Source organism: Phaethon aethereus (assembly GCF_964289735.1).
Source record: "Phaethon aethereus genome assembly, chromosome: 17".
In the NCBI taxonomy this organism is placed as follows: Eukaryota; Metazoa; Chordata; class Aves; order Phaethontiformes; family Phaethontidae; genus Phaethon; species Phaethon aethereus.
In genome coordinates, this window is record NC_138593.1 from 5,922,212 (window position 1) to 5,946,951 (window position 24,740).

At 40.1% G+C, this 24,740-nt stretch overlaps 1 protein-coding gene across 1 annotated transcript; it reads left to right on the forward strand.

Annotated features, from left to right (window-relative positions):
• Positions 1-3,293: 3,293 nt before the first annotated feature.
• Positions 3,294-23,649, forward strand: PIWIL1 (piwi like RNA-mediated gene silencing 1; the record flags this gene model as incomplete). The annotated part of the gene is made up of 20 exons (XM_082007944.1): positions 3,294-3,374; positions 6,821-6,935; positions 7,692-7,817; positions 9,377-9,591; positions 10,728-10,849; positions 11,500-11,580; positions 12,511-12,708; positions 13,099-13,210; positions 15,322-15,442; positions 16,060-16,177; positions 16,342-16,456; positions 17,394-17,581; positions 18,175-18,251; positions 18,592-18,788; positions 19,097-19,200; positions 19,703-19,773; positions 20,300-20,453; positions 21,334-21,459; positions 22,640-22,787; positions 23,533-23,649. The coding sequence occupies 20 exons, from the start codon at positions 3,294-3,296 to the stop codon at positions 23,647-23,649; spliced, it is 2,586 nt and encodes an 861-aa protein (XP_081864070.1).
• Between the last annotated feature and the right edge of the window lie 1,091 nt (positions 23,650-24,740).

Consider the following 24,740-nt stretch of genomic DNA (forward strand, 5'->3'; position numbering starts at 1 on the left):
TTTTCTTTTGTTCTGTTTTCTTTGTTCTGTTTCCATGCGGTCTTTTCCCCTTTGGAGATGACATGTATGGGAAATGGCTTATTGTAGCAACAGGAGACAGAAGGCAAAAACAATTGCCTCATGGGTAACACAAACATCAAAGCCAAGCGCAAGCCAAGTAGCTGTGAAAAAATTATTTCATATGTGATATTTCGACATGTTGAAGTCCAGCAGTGGTAGATTTTTTTTGGCAACACAGGAAAACTAAAATGCAGTTGTTATTTTCAAAATCTTGTTTTTCTCAGTGTTTCTGAGAAACCAGCCAGGACTAAGAACGTGATGCACCTGTTGCAGTTGGTGCGTTGCCATTTCCACGTTCCCTCTGACTGTGAAAATTCGTTAAGCCTACCTGTAGAGTGGGAGTTTTAACTGGGCTTGAATTGCTAAAAAAACCCCAAAAGCACAAATTGGGACCTATCTTTCATGGAGTACTAATTAACTGCCTGACAACCCACGTATAAAAATGAGGGTGCTTATTGTTGATGTTTATTTTCACTTTATAAGGAATTGCTGTAGGTAGCCAGCCTGATGAAGTACTTCTAACAACTCCCATCTAAAGATAATTAAGTTCTGCAGTGAAATGTAAGGAATTTGGCATAAAAAAATAAACATTAAGTATGGCTGATATTTTAAATGAATAAACAAACATAACTATTTCCAACACACACATTCTGCTTTCTCATGATTTACATAACGTAAATGGCTTTGACAACATCTTTATATTCTGTTTATCTTTAAATACTGCTGAGCCAAGAAAATCTGCATATTGTGTTTCTGCAGTTTAACCCTCTGACCCACCGGAGAGTTCTGCAGGCTACAGAGCAATAAAAGTTCCTACTGTGAGCGAAGAGCCCGTGGCAAGCAGTAATCAGTGCTCTTAAAAGCACTGAACATGCCCTGTCTGAGTGTGTGTATTGAGTTTGTTAAATATTTATCCAGATTTATACGTGAATAATAAAAATCACATGCTAAAAGTATTTATGCTATCTTTAAGCAGCAATACCCATGCTTTCATAGTTCGAAAGCTCTTCTTTTTAACTTGTCAAAGAGACTCTGGCTTCCTACGTGGGTTGCTACACTGACATCAATGAGAAACGCAGCAAAACTGGCTTCAGGGCCAAACTGACAATTAAATCAAACATTGTTTGTATTATTTATGCTAAGTATTAAAGTTAACACTGGCACCCATTTCTACCTGGAATAACAGAGAACAAGGAGAAGGAACCTCGTCCTCTATTCACTGCAGGTACTGGAAAAATTGTAAATGACCTGATGAGATCAGACTGGTCTTTTGTAACGGTCGTTTTTAATTAGATAACGTTATCTCTTGTCTCTTGAAGTCAATGTCTCCAGAGGCATCACAGCCAACTAATCTTTAAGCAAAGGCACACTTAAAAGCAGCAGAAACGTGCACTTGAGCCTTGGTGCTGCCCAGACACCCTGACTTTCCACCGGAGCATGGAAAAGCTTGCACACAGGGCTCACTCCCACCTGAGGCCGCTTACTTCCAAGTCGTAACATTTGCTCGTTCTGTTGTGAAGTATCTCAGACACGAGTTGTGATTCTCTGTAACAATCATAGCAACTCAATCAGCCTCCGTACTTAGAAAAAGGCACCTTTTTTTTTTTCTTCTATTTGATCGCTCGTCTGCCGAAGCACGTATCCCCGTGGAAGGATGGTTGCTCGTGTTTTGAGCTGTCGATGCTCAATCGGATTGTGTCAAGTGATTGCTGCCGACAGCTGCCATGCTGCGCACGTTGTGCCTCTGGCCAAGAGCTTCCGCGTTCTGCACCTCCCCGGGAAGGAGCAGGACGGTAAGCGGCACCCTTGCAAATGATGCTGGCAACCTCACTGAAACAACTCGAGTTTCATTTCTTGTTTCATTGCTCCACCTTCTGGTTAACTTATTTTTCAAGCAAGAAGTGGGATGAGGAAGAAATAATTTTTAGCGGGAAAATTCTCCTCTTACGAAGGTGACGCACATCACGCCAAGCGGCGTGACACCAGCGCACGATCGGCCACGGGCAGCGGCGTCTGAGGGGCCCCTTCTGCCAGGGGCGCCGAGGCACAGGGGGACCCCCCCCACCCTCAGCGTGTGGCCAGCAGCGCGTCGGCATTACTAGGTGAAACGCCCAGCGCCAGTTTTATTTGCCGCCCAAAGAATCGAGCGCGAGCGCCAGCAGCAGCGCCGCCGCCGCCGCGGCGCGAGCGAGCGAGCGGCCGGGCGGGCTGGCAGGCGGGAAAAACCGCTACCCCCCCGACCGCCTTCAGCGCTGCGCGCTGCGGCCCCCAGCGCCCCTCGGGGCTCTTCGCCAGCGCTCGGGCCGCAGGAGCCAATCGGAGGAGAGCGTGCGTTCCCGCCTCACACGGCTAGCGCGTGCCGCCCGGGGGGTGCGCGCCTGCGCGCGGCGCGACCGGCCTGAAGGGCGGGGAGGGAGGGGGTGGCCAGGTGCGGCGAGCGGTGTGGCCGTCTTTGTGGCCGGGGGACCGGCTCACGGGTACCTTCGGGTGCCAGAGTGGCTGTTGACCTTGCGGGAACAAAGTCGTGTGGCGTTGTGAAGAGGACGACCTGTTGTGTATCGCTGGGGTGGGAGCAGTCCCTTCGCGGCCTGAGGGCAGGCTGAGGTAACGCCGAGGGCCCGGCAAGGCTGGCGGTGGAGGGGGGGCGGGGCGCTTCTGAGTGCGGTTTTCGGCCCCGCAAACTGCTCGAGGCTGGTGGAGAGGTCAGGGGCGAGCCCACGGGGAAGGGAAGGGTCGCTGTTGGGGCAGGGGATGGACAGATCTTTCGGGACAGCTTACATCATCTGACCAGGCGGTAAGAGTTGGCCTGCGCTTTGGGTCAAGTGTGTGCTGCTCCTGGAATAATGGAACTACTTAGTCTGAATTGAGTCTCAAGTGTAACTTGAAAGTGAGATCAACAGGCCCCGAGTTATACTTGGCGGATGTTGCAGATGCTGCCATGCTCTCCAGTCTAGTTGACTTTCTTCACCACTTCAGAATTTGTGGTGGGCTGTGCCAGTCAATACAATCTTGACTATAAGAAGCTGTAAGTTCCCTATGCTACATATTGTGGCTGTGTTAGTGTGGAGATCCAAGAGTGGGGAAGTTTGCAGAGCAGGATATATTTTACTGAACCAGTTGAAATTAAACCAGGGCAAATGCAATAGTGTTGCTCATACAATATTTATTGGAATAAGGAAGGGAAGGAGAAGATTGAACACTAATGCTGATGGTGGTTTTTCTTAGAAGAGACGATGACAGGAAGAGCTAGAGCCAGAGCAAGAGGAAGACCTCCAGGACAGGAGAGTGCTGTTCCTTCTGTAGGAGCTGCATCTGTAAGTTGGTTCTCTTTTTAATTAGCACAGCTAGGCTTTGAAATGTCATAGCTCAGCTACTTCCTATTTTAATGTGTCCTGGTTTTACCTGTGATAGAGTTAATTTTCTTCCTAGTAGCTGGTGTAGTGCTGTGTTTCAGATTTATAAGGAGAATAATGTTGATAATACACTGATGTTTTAGTTGTTGCTGAGCGGTGTTTACACTAAGTCAAGGACTTTTCAGCTTCTGGTACTGCCCTGCCAGCCAGGAGGCCGGGCAGGGGACACAGCCAGGAGAGCTGACCCAAGCTGGTCAAAGGGATGTTCCATACATCCTGACATCACACTCAGTACATGAACTAGGGGGAAAGCTGTCTGGGCACTGCTGCTCGGGAACTGGTTGGGCATCAGTTGGCGGGTGGTGAGCAATTGCATTGTGCATCACTTACTTTGTATGTCCATTTATCATTATTATTATTATATCCCTTCCTTTTCTGTCGTATTAAACTGTCTTCATCTCAACTCACAAATTCTACTTTTTTTTCCCCCCATTCTTTCCCCATCCCACTGAGAGGGGGTAGTAAGCAAATGGCTATGGTGGGGTTTAGCTGCCTGCCGGGTTAAACCATGACAATCAGGTATATATGTTAGACGATACATGTGTGTATGTATATATTATGCCAGGTGTATAGTTCTGTTAACTCCTTTTTATTAAGGAAATGTTTGTATGCTTACAAACAAGTACTATTGTAATACAGTTGTTGTAATAGAACTAGTGGAAATAGGTAGACGTTTTCATAGGCTGCTTTGTCCACCATGATACCCTGCAGAGAAGCAGAACATATTAGGCTGCTGCTGTTGTTGATGCATACTTGGGCAGAACTTGGGTCTGGCAGGTGTTTTGGCCTGTTCGTGTTGTTTTTAATGTTAATATCAAGGACTTTCTGTCTCTGCATTTGAACAAGTGTTTAGGGCTTGTTTTGTGCATATATGCCCTGTTCAAATGGTAGCTTGAAAATGGTTGGTACTTATTTATTTGTAGCCATTGCCACATGCCTGGAGATTTTTTTCAAGCAGTTCCTCAAATTTGTCAGTTACTAATAATCATCTTTCATTTGAGAATGTGATTAGAAGGGAGGAGTGTTCCTAGTCCATTTCCTGCCAGTGTCAGATGAGTTTAAATCATGATAGAAGGTAGTTTATGGTTCTGTATCTCAAATAGTGAAATGCATCTTGCATTAGCAGTAGCATTGATGCACCTTTTCAACCTGGAGCATAATTTATAAACCCAAGAGACCGGATTACTTCAAACATGGTCTCTTTGACTTGAATAGAATTGTTAGCAGAAGTCAGGATGTGATAACAGTGTCCTGCTGTGGGTGAAGAGGAAAGTAAAGGAAATGGTGAGGCTTAGGTACTTTGCGAGGACTATGAATATTGACGCAGTCTGAGTGGAGAAAAGTCTGTTTTGGCTTTTTTTTCATATATGCTGCTACCATGTACACTGCATGTATCTTCTTCCAAGAGGCTTAGTTCCAGAAGTGTTTCCAAAGACATGTTGAAAAGAGGTTGCAGAATGAATAAGAGGATTTATATTAGATGCTTGGAAAAGGAGGGTTTAGGCATGCACTCTGTCTCATTTTAAGTGAGAACATAATCTGTGCTGATCGCAGGGGAAGATGGGAACAATTAGCCACGTATTGTAGAAGTGAACCATACCATTTGACACTGGACCGATACAGAGGTATCATAATACACCAAGTTCTTATTACCAAGGTTTTTATCAAAAAGCATTAGTGAGGTTTAAGGAGGTCAGGGTCCTGCCTTTCCTTACTAACGTCGTGACCACCCTGTGATCTTTCTTGCAGAGGTAGGAGGATAGGTTGGTCAGTGCTTGTGAGGTCCTTCCCAACATGGAGATTGCAGCCTCCAAGGAGGATACCAATAAAATGAGCTTGGCTCTTTGTAACGGTGCATGGTGGGAGGACGAGACGCAATGGGCACAAATTGAAGCAAGAGTTGGTGTTGACTGGACATAGAGACAAATGTTTTCATGATGAGCAGGACCAGGTTGCCCACTGAGGTTGTGCAGTCTAGGTGCTTGGAGATGGGATAAAATCTCTGAGCAATGCAACCTGATCAGACCTCGTGGTTGATGTTACTTTGAGCAGGAGGCTGGGCTAGAGACCTCCTGAGGTGTCTTCTCCAGCCTGAATTATCTTGTGGTTCTATGAAGGATAGGATTGTTGAAAACCCACTTCTCCACACCCATAGAGTGAACCCTATCCCAGCATAATCTTTTCCTTCAGTTTATGGCTTGACATGGAGTTCTGCTCTGATCCTTTAATGGATGGGAAAGGAATATACTTGTCTCGGGTTAGCAGGACTCAGTGCCTGGCTATTGGACTAGAGAATCCATGTAGGTGATGGATTCAGGAGCTCCCTTCAGGAGCAAGGATGGAATATAGCTGAGAGAGGCAAACCAGAACTGATCTTTCCTGAACTACTTTTATGAATACTACAGGGAGCACAAAACTTGTGATAATATGCTGGTACTGTGATAGTACTGGCCTCTGATAATTTTCACATAATACTCTTTAGGGTTGTGTACATTCAATCTTTGCAGTAGTGCTTATGAGTATTTACAGACTTCTTACAGGGTATACTTTTGACAGATCTTATAACATGTAAAAATAAGGTGAACAGTGTAAGAACAGAGAGGCCTGCTTAGTTACTGATCTTGTGTTCAGTGTCAGAACATGCATGTGGGAATCGCAAGACATGTACCAAGAGCTCTGAAAGGAAAGGAGTAGAGGTACTCCAAGAATGGATTGCTGGCAGGTTGTGTGACACTGGTTTGGGGGTTTCCTACTGCTACGCTGTAGGACAAGACAGAGCCAGGCCGGCTCTCTAGCTCAGGTTTCATGATCATCTTTGATGTTGGCCTCTTGCTTGCTTACACCTGAAGTAGAGAACTTGATTACTCCTGGAGGGACTAACTTGTAGGGCAGACTGCAGTTCCAGTAACATGAAACTCGGAATTGCTCATAGCTGAAAGTAGTGTGTTGCAATCTTTACAGGCATGACACTTTTTAATATTATTTATTCACTAGATACTAAAATTACAAAAGCTGTTTTTTTATAAAATAAGTAGTCAGCTGCTTGAAGTTTCAAAGGGATTGTTAAAAATGAGAAGTCCAGAAATATTAGTTAGAGCTTGGAAGGAAGATTTGCATTTGCTACAAGTTAATTTAATATTAAATTCTTGAACCCCATTATTTTTGAGTTTGAAGTACAAAGTAATAACTCTGCTACTTAATATATGAAAAAAGATTTAAACTTCTCTCACTGTTACACTTGAGTATTTGAGTATTCTGTACTTGGTTAGTGACTTTGTTTTGCTGTACTTTTGGAAGTATGCTGTTTCTTTAGTTTCAGTAGGAAAAGTTGTTCCCAGCTATTGCAGGTTCAACAGACTTTGCCAAGTCAGCCACCCGGCCGTCGGCAACCTCAGCAGCCACGTGTTCCTCCGTCAGTATCAGAAGAACTGGGTGGCCGTGGACGACAGCGGGGCCCTCAGAGTGTTCCAGAAGGCCAGAACGGGAGAAGGCCAGAAGGTCAGAAAGGGTGAAAAAGTTCATTGCCCACAAGAGCAAGTGTTTTGAAGAGAATGCAATTAAGACATCCTTTAGACTATATTTCTAATTTTTCCTTTCAAAATGAGATTTATTACTAAGATTTGGAAAAGTTTATGGTGCATACCTTGTGATGATAGTATTGTCATTCTAAGGTGCAATATAACTGAACCAGGAATTTTGAAAAATACCTTAAGTGTGCTGTCCTCCATCTATACCATTTCCTCTAGTGAAATACTTAAAAAAAATAAATTAGAAAGCATTTGGCACAATTAACTGAATACCAATAGTAAATTTCATATTGATATTTCATTGTTTTTCTTGAATCTTAATAAATTAAACTTTCTTACTTATTTTGCATCACAGTGCACTTAAACATTTCGGTGCTAGCTGGAGCTGAAATGAAAGATCTGTCCCCCTGTATTTGCAGAAGGGTTTACATCTTTTTTCATCTGGCTAGTGAGCTGTTCTATTTGCTTACTAGTTAACTGTCTGTAAATCTTAGGAAGCTAGTATGTGTTGCCTGAATGCTACTTTAAGGTGAATTTACTATATAGCAAAAGCCAAAACTTTACATTTCATGATTTCTCTTAACTTTATATATATATGGTATATGTATTTTATATATATGTGTATTTAATTCTTACTTGTATATAAAACTTGATTGTAATTCTTCCTCTTCCTTAAATTTCAAAACAATAGGATTACAGATTTCTGCAGGATTTCAGGAATTGTCTTTAGCAGATAGGGGTGGACGTCGTAGAGATTTCCATGACCTTGGGGTAAATACTCGGCAAGCCATAGAACATGTTCAAGAATCAAAAACTGGTATGTTCAGATTAGACTACAGACATATAAGCAAGTTGAAATGAAAAATAGTTTTGCTTTGTTTCTGCTTTTACTACCTCCTAGAAAGCCAATTAAAAAAAGTGATCTTCATGTACTAGAAAAAGATATAAGTTGCTCCCAATATCGGAAGAGGAACAGTAAGATGACATGTCTGATGGCAAAGTGCTTCAGACAGAAGTTGTATAGCATTTTAAATTGCAACTATTAGATGTAAGTGATGATCCTTGTATGTTCCTGATGTCCACTTCTTCAAGCAGGACTCTTCAGGCCTCTGATAGATTTACTTCTAGAAGTTCCAGTTTATAACACATTGAGCTAATTAAATTTGTAAAGATCTCCTAATAAATGTGGAATTTGAGACCTCTTCTGAAGAAACTTTTTCGTTTAAATAAAAGGTGGTATGCTTCTTTCCTTGAGATGAAATCATGCATATGAAAAGAAGTAAAAGCAGGCCGTCATGATGGTCCTGCCTTCTTGCCTAGAATGCAGTTGTTAATGTTCCACAGTGCAGGTTCTGTCTTGATTATAGTTTTGTATTACAAGTGACTCTGTGAGACATCACAACAATGTAACAGCAGCTGTAGTCCACTTTTGCTTAATTGAATAACTGGAGCATGCCATGGGCCCAGGAATAGTAGGGCTTAGTTCTGCTCAAGTCACTTCGGGCCAGAAGCAATATAGTTTTCTTTCTCACCTAGGTTTTCTATCTAGAGCTATGCTGATACTAGACCATGGATTGCTGTACTTAGTAGGCTGCTGTATTGCTGGCCTTTTGTTTGCTTTTTATAGTTTTGTACAGTTTTGTAGTATAATATGCATGCTTTGTATGTGGTAGGATTTTTTTTTTTTTTTATCTGGGATGTTATATTTCAGACAGGGAAAAAATGGGTAATGAAAACCAAACTAAATGAATGATCCATAATTGTCTGCAATGCATTTTTTTTTATTAGACTTGTGTCTTTAAGTCTAAAAGAAATTGAAATGAGACATGAAAAAATATAAAGAGTTTGAGTGAGCAATCTGGAACTAGTTCTTACTGTTGTGGGTGTTTTGTTTGTTTGTTCAAAAAATCTTGGAACACCAAAAGAAATGTCACCTTGGCATATACGAATGGGAACGTGGATCTTTGTAGTGATTGATGCTCTGTTAGTTTTTGTTCTATGTTTATGATTCATGTAAAGAAAGATTAATTTATCCACATAGGAAGTTTATGTTTTGGTAGAAATTCACCCCTCTAGTACCTGATACTAATCCTTCAGGAGACAGGTTACTGACCTAAATGCTTACCTCATTTGATGTGGGAATTTTTCTGACAACTGAAGGAATTATAAAAATCTCAGTGAAGCTGGTGAGTGTCTATGGTAACACTGTGCCTGTGTGTGCATTTCCTATAGCTTACTGAGCTAGAGCAGTTGCAGAACACAACTGACCTCTAATGCTTGTCTTAATGCCTTAGTTTTTTAAAAATTCTCAAAGATGTTGGATTACTAAAACTGGTAAAATTTTGTAACTACTAACATGTTTGCTTCTCATTTTAGGTTCTTCAGGTATTATGATAAAATTAACTACGAATTACTTCCGTTTGACGTCTAGACCCCAGTGGGCTTTGTATCAGTACCATGTTGATTATAGTCCTGAGATGGAAGCACGCCGACTTCGATCAGCTTTGCTCTTTCAGCATGAAGAGCTGATTGGAAAGACACATGCATTTGATGGATCAATATTGTTCTTGCCAAAAAAACTAGGGAATAAGGTGTGATATGAGAACGCAATTTTATTTTTTTATTTTGGACCGTTTATTTAAAATGGACTTGCATTTTATGATGCTTCTTGTTTCTTACTGGTCTGGGTGGAGTTAGAGAATTGGTGTCCCACAAGCAATGTTTAGTTGTATTGAATATATTAGTATAAGTTAGTCTGCTTGTGCAGAGAAATTTGGTAATAAACTTCTGGTTCTAATGCTGAGGTTCTGCAGGCTAGAATAATCCAGAAGTGGATAGTATTCTATCCACTAAAAAGACAAGTATTTTTCCTTTCATTTTCTTTCTGCTTAGATCTTTTCATAACTTCTGTATTTTAACATCCAACATAATTGAAAGAGTATATGTGTTGGGTGTATATGGCAAGGTTTTGGTAGCTGCGGGGGGGCAGGTCAGGGGTGGCCCCTGTAGGAAGAGGTCAGGGGCTGCCCTGTGCTGTACACAGCCTTTTCCAGCTGCCTTCCCAACAGCCCCACCACAGACCAAAGCTGAGCCCATCAGCAAAGTTGGTGGCACCTCTACTGTATTTAAAAAGGGGGGAAAAATGCCGTAGCAGGAAAAAAACTCAGAAGAAGGGAGCAGCAGAGCGAAAATGCTATGTACTCATGATGGTAACCTCTGCCTTCCCCCTCCTCTGCCCCTTGTGCCACTCATGGCCTCACTGAAGGGATTGAGTGCGACCGGTGGTGTTAAAAGAGGGGGCCAGATGAGTCAGGAGTGAGTTGAGCCTGGAAAATGGAGAGCAGAAGATGTTTTCACTCTGTGTTTTAATGTTTGTCTTTTTGCCTCGCAGTACCTGAATCAGTAATTAAATATATATTAATTGGCAATATATTAAGTTTATTTCCTCAAGTTGAGTCTTTTTCCATGATGGTAATTGTAAGGGATCTCCCTGTCTTTATCTTGAATTCAGCTGCTTTGGGGATAGCCTCCATTCTACTCCATAAGTCCTCTTCACCCATTTTAGGTTGTAGTTTACAGTCAGTAGGAAATAAAGTTCCCGTTTCAGCTAAGTCTTGAATTATTACTTAGAATCTTAATGTACATTTACAAATTGACATTAATGGAGCAAAGTCCAGATATAGTCCTGTTTGCCTCTAGTTTTATTAACCTAACTTCACTTTCTCAGGTTACTGAAGTGTTTAGTAGGACTCGAAATGGAGAGGATGTGAAGATAACAATCACACTGACTAATGAGTTGCCACCTACTTCACCTACATGTCTGCAATTTTACAACATTATTTTTAGAAGGTTTGCTCTCCAAGTTATGTCTTTATAAGAAGTCATTCTAAAAATATCTGGCTTAATTTTTTCCTTTCCAAAGAATGGACTACAAATCAATATTACAAACGTAAATTTTTAAGCCTTTGTAGCTTACTGTGTGGCCAACTACATCTAGCAACATTTTAATGTGCAGTTATACGCATGTTCTGGTGCATGTTAATGTGAAATGAGTTTATACCTTTTCCCTGAGCAAGCAGATTCACACTGGAGTGCTAACTGTTGGAGGCAGTTAGTCTTATCTCTGCCCTCCTGTTGTGTCTGGATTTGCCTCTCAAAGCACATAGTAGTACAGGACCTTGAACTGGCAAATTACTTTTTTTGCTGTAGTCTTTCCACTTAACCTTGGTACCTGGACTACCTGGTTCTTCTGAAACATAGCTTGTTTAGACTGTTACCTTCAACTGCTTGGTGAAGGGTTGTATGCTAACTTATTCTCAACTTATTAATTCCCATTAATTAGTGTCCATGGCCTTTCTAAATTGAGTTTAATGAAACGTTCACCTTCGTGACTGCTTTAGCTAGTCAGATGGAAAAAATTGAGGTTGTGCAGAGGGATGGGACCATGCACAGTTTGATAAACTGAATAATGGTAAATGACATCCATGTTTCAATTCCAGGCTTTTGAAGATGTTGAATTTGCAGCAGATTGGACGTAATTATTACAACCCCAGTGACCCAATCAGCATCCCCAATCACAGGTTTGGCAAAAACGATATTCGGGTTTAGGAGGGGTGCAGGGAGAAAGGCTGATATTTTGATACCATTCTTGTAATCTTGTAATAAACCATGGACTTTAAAAACTGATGTTCCTGGGAAGCAGGAGACCTCGTTCTCCTAAGTTAGTTCCTCTCTGTGTAAGATCTCATTACACGTTACCAGTGTGTGTTCTGCTATTACATTTTACTCCAATGTCAGAAACTTTGCTTAAATGTCTGTACGGCCAAGATCTCTGAATACTTTAATTCTAAAGCTCAGGCGTGTCCAGCCTTCATTCTAAAGGCCATTTAGTCTGCCATGTGACTTCATACCTGGCCGTACCCCGCTGGATGGGTAGTTCTGGAACTCACCTATTACTAGCTGTCATGTCTTGTCCCCGTTCCCTGCCAGGATCCCCTGCAAGGTGACTGATGCTTCTGGCTAGCCCTAGACCCATTGTACAAGTTAGTAAGCTTGAGCTTGACAGGGGCCCCATCATATGGCTGTGGTGTACTCCTTGCCATTAACCTAGCCTACATGACCTGGTTGATGGAAGAAACTGGACAGTGTTCTACGAGATAACATGGTGCTCTTTTTCTCTTTAAAGTGTCTTGAATACCTGTATACTTTGTATGTTAAGATATTTAATACTAATAGCATGAAATGGTTTTCTTAGGTTTTGAGGCATCCTTTCTTCAGTTATATTGCTACATCATTAAATTATTATTTTTTTCAACTTAAGTTGGCTAATAATATCTGCATTTAAAATATTTTTGGTTTTGTTAACTTTCAGGAGTTTGTTTATATTTGGATAATGGTTACTGTGTCTTGACTGCTTTCTAGTGTCTGGGAAAGTGGACAGAAATAACTCAAGGGGTGAAAATGGAGATGCTTTAAAGCACATTAGGATTCTGTATGTTCTCTTTTGACAGGTTGATGGTTTGGCCTGGCTTCACAAGCTCTATCCTCCAGTATGAGGAAAGCATTATGTTGTGTGCAGATGTGAGCCATAAGGTCCTTCGCAGTGAAACAGTGCTGGATTTTATGTATAGTCTGTATTACCAGGTTGAAGAGCAAAGATTTAGAGATGCCTGTGCTAAAGAGCTGATAGGTTTAATTGTTCTTACAAAGTAAGTCTCTTTGGACTCTTGTCATCTGAGAGATCCTTTTTTTTTTTTTTTTTTTTTTGGTTGTTTCATGTCCTGAAGTATGCAATGAAGCATCAGCAAGTATGAAAATTATATCACTGTCAAGTTAGCAAATTAATTGAGGTGACAGCATTTACAAAAGCAGGAAGTACATGCTGAATTCGTTCTGTTTTCATTTGATTTTGTTACAATTTAGCTTTTAGTAGAATTGATAACCTGTTACAATGGAAAACTTGAAGTTCCTGCAGCTGATAGGAGCAAAACTTTCAACTTTTATGAGTATTCCTATTAACTTTTTCATCCTGCAGTTCTATTTCTTTTCTATTTGATTTAAGATTTAAAAAAAACCAACTGATGAAATTGTTTATTTAGGTACAATAACAGAACATACAGAGTTGATGACATTGACTGGGATGCCAATCCACAGTGTACGTTTAGAAAAGCAGATGGTTCTGAGATCAGCTATGTGGACTACTACAAGAGGGTATGAAAACTTAACTGTCAGTGTGTGCATTATGCTTTAACTTGAAACGTTAGAGCATTGTTAGAGGTTTACTTACAACGCGTGTATTTGTAATTCATCATTTTCTTTAATAGAATTTTAATGGACACTATGTAATCTGAGAGCAGTAAGTAACCTACACAGCATGATTTGGCATGAATAGTCCATCCCAATGAGTAGTCAGTCAGGCAAAAATGCCAGGAGGCCTGCATGGATGAACAAGGAGCTCCTGGGAAAACTCAAAAAGGATGCATGCAGGAGTGAGGTTGGGAAAGCCAAAGCGCAACTGGAATTGAATCTGGCCAGGGATGTTAAAGGCAACAGAAAATTTGACCCCACTGCTTGTGAAGGAGGCAGGGCCCTTGGTGACGCAGGATGTGGAAAAAGATGAGGTACCGAATGCTGCCTTCATCTCAGTCTTTACTAGCAAGGCTGCCATTCAGGATTCCCAGGCCCCAGAGACCAGGGAAGAGTGGAGCAAGGAGGACATGCCGTTGGTGGAAGAGTCTCAGGTCAGGGAATACTTAAGCAAATGAGATGTACCTAAGTCCATGGGCCCTGATGGGTTGCACCTACAAGTACTGAGGCAACTGGCTCATGTCATTGTGAGGGCGCTGTCAATAATCTTTGAACTATGGTGGTGGTAGGGAAAAGTGTCTGAGGACTGTAGGAAATCAAATGTCACTCCTGTCTTGAAGAAGTTCTGGGAGGATGACACAGAGAACTACAGGCCAGTCAGCCTCACACTGATCCCTGGGAAGGTGATGGACGAGCTAACCCTGGAAACCATTTCCAGGCATGTGAACGACAAGAAAGTCGTCAGGAGTAGTCAGCATGGCTTCACCAAGGGAAAGTCCTGCTTGACCACCTTGATAAACTTTTATGATTAAATGACTGGCTTGGTAGATGAGGGGAGAGCAGTGGATATTGTCTACCTGGACTTCAGTAAAGCTTTTGCCACTGTCTCCCATAAGGTCCTTGTAGAGAAGCTTGATGAAGTGTGGGCTGGATGAGCAGATGGTGAAGTGCATTGGAAGCTGGCTGAATAGCCAGGCCCGAGGGTGGGGACTGGGGTCATGATGTGTAGTTGGAGTAACTAGCGGTGTACTGCGGGGGTCAGTACCGGGTCCAGTCCTGTTTATCGTCTTTATTAATAGTCTGGATGATGGGGTGGAGTGTACCGTTGGCAAGTTTGCTGTTAATTTACTGAAGATGGAATACATGGACAGTCGTCTTAAGAGAAATTACTGTTTGGTACTTTTGGTTCTTTGAAACAAAGTTTATCGCTGTGTTTCATAGCTTAACCTTCTCTGCCATTGAGGCTTACCACTGTGTGAAATCTTTCTGCACATCAGTTTCAACTGATGGGACTTAAATCAGGATGGGACTTAATAAGCTAGAAGCAAATTTTATATTATCCATTCTTGTTTAGGATAAAGTTTATAAATGATGAATTTTCTCTGCCTTCTTGCCTTTGCTGTGATCTCACTTTCTTGTTTTTAAATGCCATCCTTTGGGTGGTTTCTGAGGTGTGGTTCTCTTTAAGAAAAAGCTAAACTATGAAATATGTTTGTTGGCTGTCAGCTTGTGTTGCTTATTTGTGTTTTGTTTTTTTTTTCTAAACTAAATTAGTGACTGCTAGACAGACCAACTCTTGACAGGTGCAAGGAAAGGTTGTGAGAGGGTTGAATTTCAGAGACTTCACTTGGAATCTAGTTTGATTCTTGTGATGTCTTGAACTGAATTGCTCTATAGGGCAGGAACCTTGTCCATTACTGATCTGGAATGAGCATCCTAATCTCTTGAGTTAGATACTCTGGGTGATGTACTGCCTCAAGGAAGACAGAAGCATTGTTTCTGTTGTCTCTTACAAGTCAATACATTGATGGCACCAATAGAGAGAAAAATGCTTCCCTGATTGGCCTTTTCTGAGAAAACCAGTTCCTCTCAAGCTAGATGTGCTAATTAGAAAAAGTTGCTGGTTGCTTTTATTTTTGTTTTAGGAAAAACACTAATTTTCTAAAGTAAGCATTATTATTAAGAAAAGTGTCTGTTATGAATAAACTAACATACAACGTATATTTCTAATACAGCAATATAATCAAGAAATTACTGACTTGAACCAGCCTGTCTTGATCAGTCAGTCTAGGAGGAAGAGGGGAAGCATGATACCAGGACCTGTCGTTCTAATTCCAGAGCTGTGCTTCCTAACAGGTACTGTAGCATTTTTTCATATCAAAGCATCTGTCAAACATGATGCCTACTGAAACTGGTATTTTGAGAGCAACCTCTTGCCAAGTTAGGTAGAAATGTGATTTTATATAATTGTGAGTTTAGAAACAAGTTTTGTAGCCAGAAGGTTAGATATTTAAATGAGGCTGAAAAGTTTGAGGCATTTTGGTGTTGCAGTCTTTACATACAGTGGCCAACTGATAACTTGTAGTGTTTTTTGGCGATAGCAATTCTGTTGAAAAAGAGAAGTTTACTATAATTTAATAATTTTGTAAGATACATAAATACATTTTTTCCTCTAAGATACTCAGTTTGCACTAGCAGTACCTGTCTATCTCAGCACTGTTTTCTTTTGCTTTGGAAATGTAAATGAAGAGCTGCTTGTCTTGTGTGGTTTCCTCTCAAGTTCAAAAATCCAGAAATACTTTTTTCTCTGCAGATAAGAATGTATGTACAGGGAGCAACTGAAAACCTTGATTACTACTGACACGACTTGACGTGTCTGCAGTACATGCATAGTTAATCTTCATGACTTGCAAGTTTATTTTTCTTAGTCCTTAGCCTAACTTTTACTCCAAAAAAGATTTTACTGTTAACAGGATTAACTGAGAAGATGCGTAATGATTTTAATATGATGAAAGACTTGGCTATTCATACACGACTGCCACCTGAGCAAAGGCAACGTGAAATTGGAAGACTTATTGACTACATCCGAAAGTATGCTACCTTAATATCGTCTGTACTTTTTTGTGATGAAAAATTTGTATGATAAACTTCTTTCTTGCAACAAAACTTTGGAAATCTGACTTGTTTTTAAAAAAGAAAAATCTTAGCAAGGACAAACTTCTTTATGTTTTAACTTAACTATTATTTTTAAACAGAGATGACAACGTTCAGAAGGAACTCAGAGACTGGGGTTTAAGCTTTGATTCTAATTTATTATCCTTTACGGGAAGAGTTGTTCAAGGAGAAAAGATCCTTCAATCAGGAAATGTGGTAAATAAAACAACTTCAAAAATCTTCTGGATCTCTCACTGATGAAGCAAGTTCTTAAGGAAGGAAATACTACTTGTTGGTTTATAAATGAAGGATTATGAGTGAAAACATCATACACAAGTCTTTGTCCAAACAGGAGGCTCACAAACTTCTTAAATTGTTTACAAGTTCTGTTTCGAAACCCCTGAAGATTTTTCTGGCTTGCATTATGATAGTGCCTTCCTTGCAAAACAGTCCCTCTGTCTAAACAAAGTTATTTCAGATACACAAACTAGGAGATTAGAGGTGTTTCTAACTAGTTTCTATTTATTAAAATACCAAGGCTTTCAAATGAAAAGCCACTAATTACTTCAGTAAATAGTACATACCGTATCTGTTCATTTCAAGGTGGGGTGACTCTTCAGATTTCAAATAAGTCAAAGATTGCCATAAAACATCATATATTTGCTCTTTTGTTTGTTTTGAATGGATGCTAGGTGGAAAAAGGCATTTTACATTGTCTTGATCTGTGTATTTGGTTAAACCTTTTATTTTTGTTATTGAAAAGATCTGATATCTTATTTATAATAATACTTTTCTTTTTCTCAAGCAGTTACCATATTAAAAAGAAAAATGAGAGAAAAATAAGTCAACACATACGCGGCTATGTCTTTGTAGCACAAAAACTGTGCAGCAAATAGTAACAACTTATCTGGGCTAAAAATCATAAGTATCTTTGCAAAATGATGATGAAACATTTGAAAAGCGTAGGATTTCTTGAAAGGGCTAGATAAAGCTTATTTTAAGTTAGTGACAATAGCAGTAAAAGAACAGATAAAAATTGGGTCATTAGTTCTAGGCAGAAATGTTACAGTCTCGAAGTGTGTCAGGAAGTAGGTGTGGTATAACTTGTTCGGTAGGGTGCTGATTTTCTTTCTCTACCATCTCTTATTTCCAGTTTGATTACAATCCTCAGTTTGCTGATTGGTCAAAGGAAACTAGGGGAGCTCCCTTAATCTGTGCAAAACCTCTGGACAACTGGTTATTAATATACACACGGCGCAACTATGATATTGCTAATACATTAGTTCAGAATCTGTTTAAAGTCACACCATCTATGGGAATCAGAATGAACAAGGCAACCATGTAAGTGTCTTTAGAAAGCTGATGGCAAAAATCATTTTATACTTACTAAGGTATATCTGTTGGCATGCTTAGGCTGTTAAATGAGGACATAGTGTAGTATGTCACACTACCAACTTCTGTGAGATTTTTAATTTTAAAAAGTTTTCAGTGTGCAAATTTTATAGTGTTCTCTAGTGACTGATTTTTCTTACTCATAGATTTGTGAGAGCTTTCCTGGGGGCTAAAGTATGCCAAAACCAAGCAGTATTGGACATACAGTCATTGAGCACAACCTTCTCAAGTGGAGCTATATGTAATACAAGAAGGAATATATATTTTCTTGCTGACTTTGGATATATTCTGAGTTGTTCTCATTGCAGATATCTTCCTTTGAGTACCTGTAGTTGCTTTTAACTTGGAATTTCATTGCTTTTGGAAGCCTAAGTTGGGGACGATTCCTCTTAATCTTCAGAATGTGTGAATATTGTTCATTCATTAATAGCTATAAATGTGACACCATGCAGTAATGGTGCATAATGTGCATTTATGGTTTTGCTGAAGTTCAATAGCTGTTAGTTTTTGTTCTGTAAGCATGTTTTCCTCTTCCTTTTCAGGATTGAAGTAGATGATAGAACAGAAGCTTATTTAAGGGTTTTACAGCAAAGTGTTACCCCTGACACAAACATAGTATGTATTTGAATCCGTAATTTCAAATCACATTAATGTCTGTAATTACAGTTTTAAGAGTAGCGGGATTCATTCTCAGAAATAAAATCTTGGCTCCTGAGTATCGACTACATGCCTACTCATACTCCTGTTCAAACCCCAGACTAACTATGAGTATCCTTCTGGAAAAGAGCCTTCGTATTTGGCTCTGAAGTATAGGCACTGAAACTATCCAGGTATTTTTTTCACTGTGAGCCCTTAAATATTTCTCTTGAGCATAAGAAGCTTTTCCTAAAGAATTACAAGTGTTCTGCAAATCTGAGAATGCAGCTGGTTAAAAACTTTTTTTTTTTCTTTAAAGGCAGTTTGTGTTTTGTCTAGTTCCCGAAAGGATAAGTATGATGCTATCAAGAAATACTTATGCACAGATTGCCCCATTCCAAGTCAATGTGTGATTGCTCGCACTTTAAGCAAGCCTCAGACTGCTATGGCCATAGCAACAAAAATTGCCTTGCAAATGAACTGTAAAATGGGTGGAGAACTTTGGAGTGTTGAGATCCCAGTAAGTAATTTTTTATAAAATTGTAACTGTTTTCTTTATTGAGCTTTATTTAAAAAGCAAGCCTTTTTCCTCCAAAAATAAAATTGAATAGTCTTTGTGTAGCTTGCTTTGTGTCTGTGAGAAGAGGCATGAAGTGAAATGTGACATAAGGAGACATTTAATTCAAGAATTCAGTGCCCATGGTTTACTTAAGTGTCCTGAAACCATAGAGCTTATGTCAAGATCTTGTTATGCTGTAGGATGGAGATGATGGGTGCTTTGGCATGGCTTCACGTACTAATACATCTTCTGTATTGATTCCTCTTAAGCTGAAACAGGTAATGATTGTGGGAATTGATTGTTACCATGACACTTTATCTGGAAAGCAGTCAATTGCAGGATTTGTCGCGAGCCTGAATCAAACAATGACACGGTAAGATTTGAATTCTGAAAAAAACCCCAAAAAAATCTTTATCCTTCCTTTAACTGAAAAGTAGTGTGACTGTGGTGAGCCATCATGAAAGTATCCAAACTGATTTACTGTACACTGATAATAAGAACTATGTACTGTGAATTCTCTGAATTATTTTTTCCACTGTCGCTTAAGGAATAGCCAGGTCCTTACTGACAGTGCTTGGGAGAGGGGGCAAATGGTGGGGCAAGGGCTGGGATCAATAGATGCCATTGGGGTGACAGGCTCTTCTCCCTTTTGATTTGCGTGAAGGTTTTTTGATTGACAGGAATTGCACGTGGAGATAAGGTGTTTGTCCACCACAGGGGCTTTACGAGGGAAATGCAGTACACCTACTCTTGCTTGACTGCATTGGCCCACAACAGCCATAAAGATTAAGTGGTCATAGCCATTTTAAAAATCACTTCACTGAAGTAAGCCTGGGCAGGGCTTTGAGGGTCATCTTTTATTTTGTTCTCCACAGGTGGTTCTCCCGCTGTGCTGTTCAAGGTCGTGGGCAAGAACTTGTGGATGGGCTCAAAGCCTGCTTGCAAAGTAAGGGAAGGCTTTCTGCTCTCAGATCCTCTCAGATCTAAGGAATGACAGTTTAGCTTCCTCAGAACACACTTCCTCAGCTGCCTTGAGGGAAGGCACTACCAGCTTGCACTGAGATAAAAACAGATGAAAAATACAGTTGTAAATATTGCTGAAAATTAATAGCATTTTGTGAACATTCTTTCATTGATTCCCATATTTCTTAACAGTAATTAAATACTATTTATCAATGTGCTTCAAAGAGTGCTTTAAAGGAGAGGGATCTAAAGGACAGTTCCTTGCCGTGAGAGAGGGCAGGGGGCTAGATACTCTCCTTAGGTTCTTTCTCTTTGTATCAGTACACGGGTAAAGCAGAATCCTTTTTGGAAGTAACGTTTGTGATGCATACCTGTTTCAGGTTACTGAAAGATTGAGGACCTTGGGTTTCAAAGCTTACTACTGTTTTTCCAGTAATAAAAATCCATTTTTGTTTTGGAATGAATTGTCATTATAGCTAACAGCTTTTACTCTTTTTATTCTTTTTAAGCTGCTCTAAGAGACTGGTTCAAGTGGAATAAGTATTTGCCCTCTCGTATTATTGTGTATCGTGATGGTGTAGGAGATGGACAACTAAATACTTTGGTTAATTATGAAGTGCCTCAGTTTCTGGATTGCTTGAAGAGTGTTGGTAAAGACTACAAGTAAGTCTGTTTCCATCAACCTCCTTTTTTATACTGTAAGAGAAATATACATTGATTTGAGATACCTGACTTAAAACAGGAGAAGTTTTTAGTACGTGCACCGCATGAGTATTCAATACATGTGTACATATATACTCTTTAGGCATTCTTGATGCATATGGTAATTAATACTTTTCTTCAGCTGGTTGATCATAGCCTGGTTACGGTCACATGTGTCCGGTAGGTCCATTTTTTTCTTTCCACTTCTGAAAGGACTGTCTATTGTCCAGTCATGTTCTGCACAGTTTTAAACATTCTGCTTTTAATAAAACTTGTCAACTGCAGTGACTTGGTTTCTTAATCTGCTCTCAAAAATGAAAATATTTCCTGACACTGCAGCAAGCAGAGCACAAAACAAGTAAGCACTTCAATTCCTGCTAGCTATAACATCTTCTGTTTAGCTTCTGTTAATGGCTTGCTTTTTACCAAAAATACTGTTAAAACACAGTGTTTTCTATATGAAAAGATGAGGTAGAGAGAAAGTAGAAATCAGATCTGAATTTAAAAGATCCCTTTTTGGTCTGTTTTGTGTCTTCCTTTGAAGTTAAATACAAGCTGGATTGGTGAGAAATAGCATAAAAGTTGCACCTGAAGCTAAAAATCTGAAGTTATGAACAAGGTCCTGTTTCATCTAAATCAATCATAGAATCATAGTGTCTTTGCGTTGGAAGGGACCTTTTAAGGTGAAATGAATCAGTGCAGACTTATGTGTGAAATTAATGCGCTGGAGAACTCTAAAATTGCTTTGAATTTGAAGCTCTAGCTAATCTGGTCCCAAAATATTCTCAGTGCAGTTTTTCAGGATAGTTTTGTTGGTTTTTTTCTTCTCATTTTCATTTAGTCCAAGACTTACAGTTATAGTTGTGAAGAAACGAGTGAATACCAGATTCTTTGCACAGTGTGGTGGAGCACTTAAAAACCCACCCCCTGGTACTGTTGTTGATGTGGAGGTTACCAGACCAGAATGGTAAGTTGGTGTAGAGGTGACACTTCTGTTTGCTGGCAACCTGGTAATAAAGGCAATATATCCGATACTAAATTGACAGTGGGATTGAGTAGAAGAATACTGTCCACACTTCTGCCCTTTTGAAAGGAAATCGTGGAGAATATGTAGATGAAAGAAATGGAGAAGCTTAAATTTTAGGAATTCATTATGCAATGCTTCATGGTTTCCAAGATGCAGTATTTGTATACACCAGACTACTATACATGCTTTACGTAAGTGTATGTGTGTGTTTCACTTTTTGGTGGGGTGTGGGGTTTTTTGTGTGTGTGTTTGTTTTTTGTTTTTTTTTTTTTTTTAAAGGTTTAGTACTAAATGAGTGACTATTGATAGGATTGCCCAGCTGTCCTTAACTGAAGTGAAATTCTGTCTGGCTGTAGTTTTGACGTTGTGCATGAGTTTTGTTACTTTGTAAGGGTGCATTTAAGAGCAAGCGCTGGAAGTGTTCTTTGGTGGTTGGGTAGTCACTAGAGGAAGACTCAGGATTGTACGATTATGTGTGTAGGCAAAATGTGTACGCAGATCTCGCTGACTTCACTTGCTTGCTGTTAGTATTGAACGTTTTTGCAAGTCACACTCCATGAATCTCGGGTCAGGTATGTGGGAAGCGCAAAGGTTGTTCGGTCCATGATGAAAGGTTTGACTTTGGTCAAGGGATGCTGGAGCATGTCGGAAAGGATGCAGTCATCTGTGGCAGCGCACAGTTCCGGTCTATAGGTAGCTTTGCCTTTCTTTTTTTGTATTTATCAACTCGCTGCAGGGGTTCCAAGTCTTGTGATAGGTGCCAAACATCCAAATGTGGCTTGGGGTGCCAGGGTAAGCGAGGAGTGTAAGCCAAGTATGTGTGCAGGGTGGTTGTTAGGAGGAAAACTGAATACGATGAATGGTTATGATCTTCAGAGTCTTAAGACCTGTTCCATGTAATAAATAAGATTATTTACATTCTTCCAGATCTCCTGGCCTTTCACAACTAGAGGAAACATTATTTTGTGACCACAGTGTAGGCATACTTTCAGGGTCTACTCAATATGCATAAAGTGTCTTGAAGAAAATAAGTAGGACAAATGTGTGGGGATTGGCATTTTTCTAGGCAAAGCAGCCCTTTCAGTATCAGACTTCTGGGGTTTTGTTTTTTCTGTTACAGGTATGATTTCTTTATTGTGAGTCAGGCAGTAAGAAATGGTTGTGTTGCACCCACTCATTATAACGTCATTTATGACACCAGCAAACTGAAACCAGATCACGTACAACGTTTAACCTACAAGCTTTGCCACATGTACTATAACTGGTCGGTAAGTATTTCCTCTGGGAAATGATAATATCTTTCTTCTAAGATTGCACATCTCTACGCAGTAGCAACCTACAAGAAGGTAGAAAAAGGCAGCCTTAAAACACCCATGCGGATCCAACAAGCATGCAAGTATGCCTTTCGAGCTAGCGTGGTGGCTTGGGAACCAGGTGTGTTATAACTATGTGGTCTCTCTGAAGTCTGAAGATTACTTTAATCTTTATTCTCACTAGGAAATACTTGTTGTTTTGAGTAGTAGTCCCAAATTCTATGTCAAAAGCAGCACTGAAAGCATTATTTCTTACCTGCAGAAATACTTCCTCTTTGTGTGGAGTCCTCCATTTCCCTGGAGGCTGCTTCTGTGGCGTACCAACATGAGCACATAGTCAGCTCGTTGCCTGAGGTGTGCTTTAGATTTGTCAGTTTAGCAGTCATAAATGTTTCACATGACTTACCCATCTCCCACCTTCTGAGTGATCCAGTGTCAAACATAAACCTGCGTAAGAGGCTTTTTGGAGTGAGAAGGGGAATGGAGTTGGCAAGGTTTTTTTGCACCTATTCTTCCATAAAGCATGGGGGTTTTTAACGTGTTTGGTGTATGTAACGTTTTCACAAATCTGCATAAACTACAGGGAATATACATTTGACATGTATGCAAACTTTAGAATTCCAGGACTCTTTGTTACAGTGAACGCATGCTTATTTCAATGACTTGGAATAATTCCTTTTTATTTTTTCCCCTTCTGCAGGGTGTGATCAGAGTACCAGCTCCTTGCCAGTACGCTCATAAACTGGCTTTTCTTGTAGGTCAGAGTATTCACAGAGAACCAAACCTGTTGCTTTCAGACAGACTTTACTATCTTTGAAGTTGAGTTACCATCTTAAAAAAAAAAGGCACCGTTCCTTCTAGGAATGTAGCATTATCTGGGGGTTTGTGTGGTGGTTTGTTGGTTTTCTTGTTGGATTTTTTTCCTTGAGACATGTGCATGGCATAATGAGTATGTGCAGTTGTGGAACTTTATCTTCATTGTAGCAGGAAAAAGCCTGAGATGCCACATCTGCATTTTGAATAGGTCTCTGCTTGCTATAAAAACTATATAATATTTTATTATTTTTAATACTTACTTACTGAAGAGTTTCTGGGATTCCTTGCAAAAGTTTCAGTTCTTATTATGTTTTGGGGAAATCTTACACAGAATTATTTTTACATAACTGTATCTTGTATCTTTATTATGTGGACCAACCCCCAAATGTCTCCAGTTAGCATGTTACACTTGTAATTTTCAAAACGCAGTTATTGTATCCTTGTTTTTCTTGGCTGTTAACATGACGGCAAGACTTCGTCTCCTAAACTAGTTCATGTGTTAAAAAGAGGCTACCAGCCATTCTTGGTTATTAGGGCTTTGTTTTAAGGTTGCCTAGTGCTGCAAAGCCTGTGAAAGGGTTTTTAATATTTGCCCTTGTAAGTGATTTGCAGACCAACTAGAAACTGTCTTGTGCTCACCTGCGTCTCCGCAGGAGCAGAGGGAGGTGAAGTGGGATGTTTTCAAACTGTCAGAGCTGAGGAGGAGGTTCTGTGTGTAGCCAGAGTTTCAGGAATGAGAGTCAGAGGCAAAATTATTTCTGGATCTTACCACAGCTATAGGAACACTTTTTTTATCTAAGGCTACGGTACTCTCTCCACAAGAAGTGATGGCTTTGACTAAGCTTGAAGGCCATTGGGGGGGCTGTGTGCCTTAGCAGGGACTGGCCTACTGACATGCTTTTTCTTAGTCTTGTAACTTCATATTTACTACACAGCATGAGTATGTCATTGGTTTAGACAACTGCAGATTCATAACTGGAATGAACTAAATTTCTTGGTTGACATTGTTTAACTGCATGCTTGTTAAATGAGGAAAATGTTTTTTCAGTTGTGCAGTTCCAAGTAATGGGAAGTGCTTAGGCCTTGGTTTGT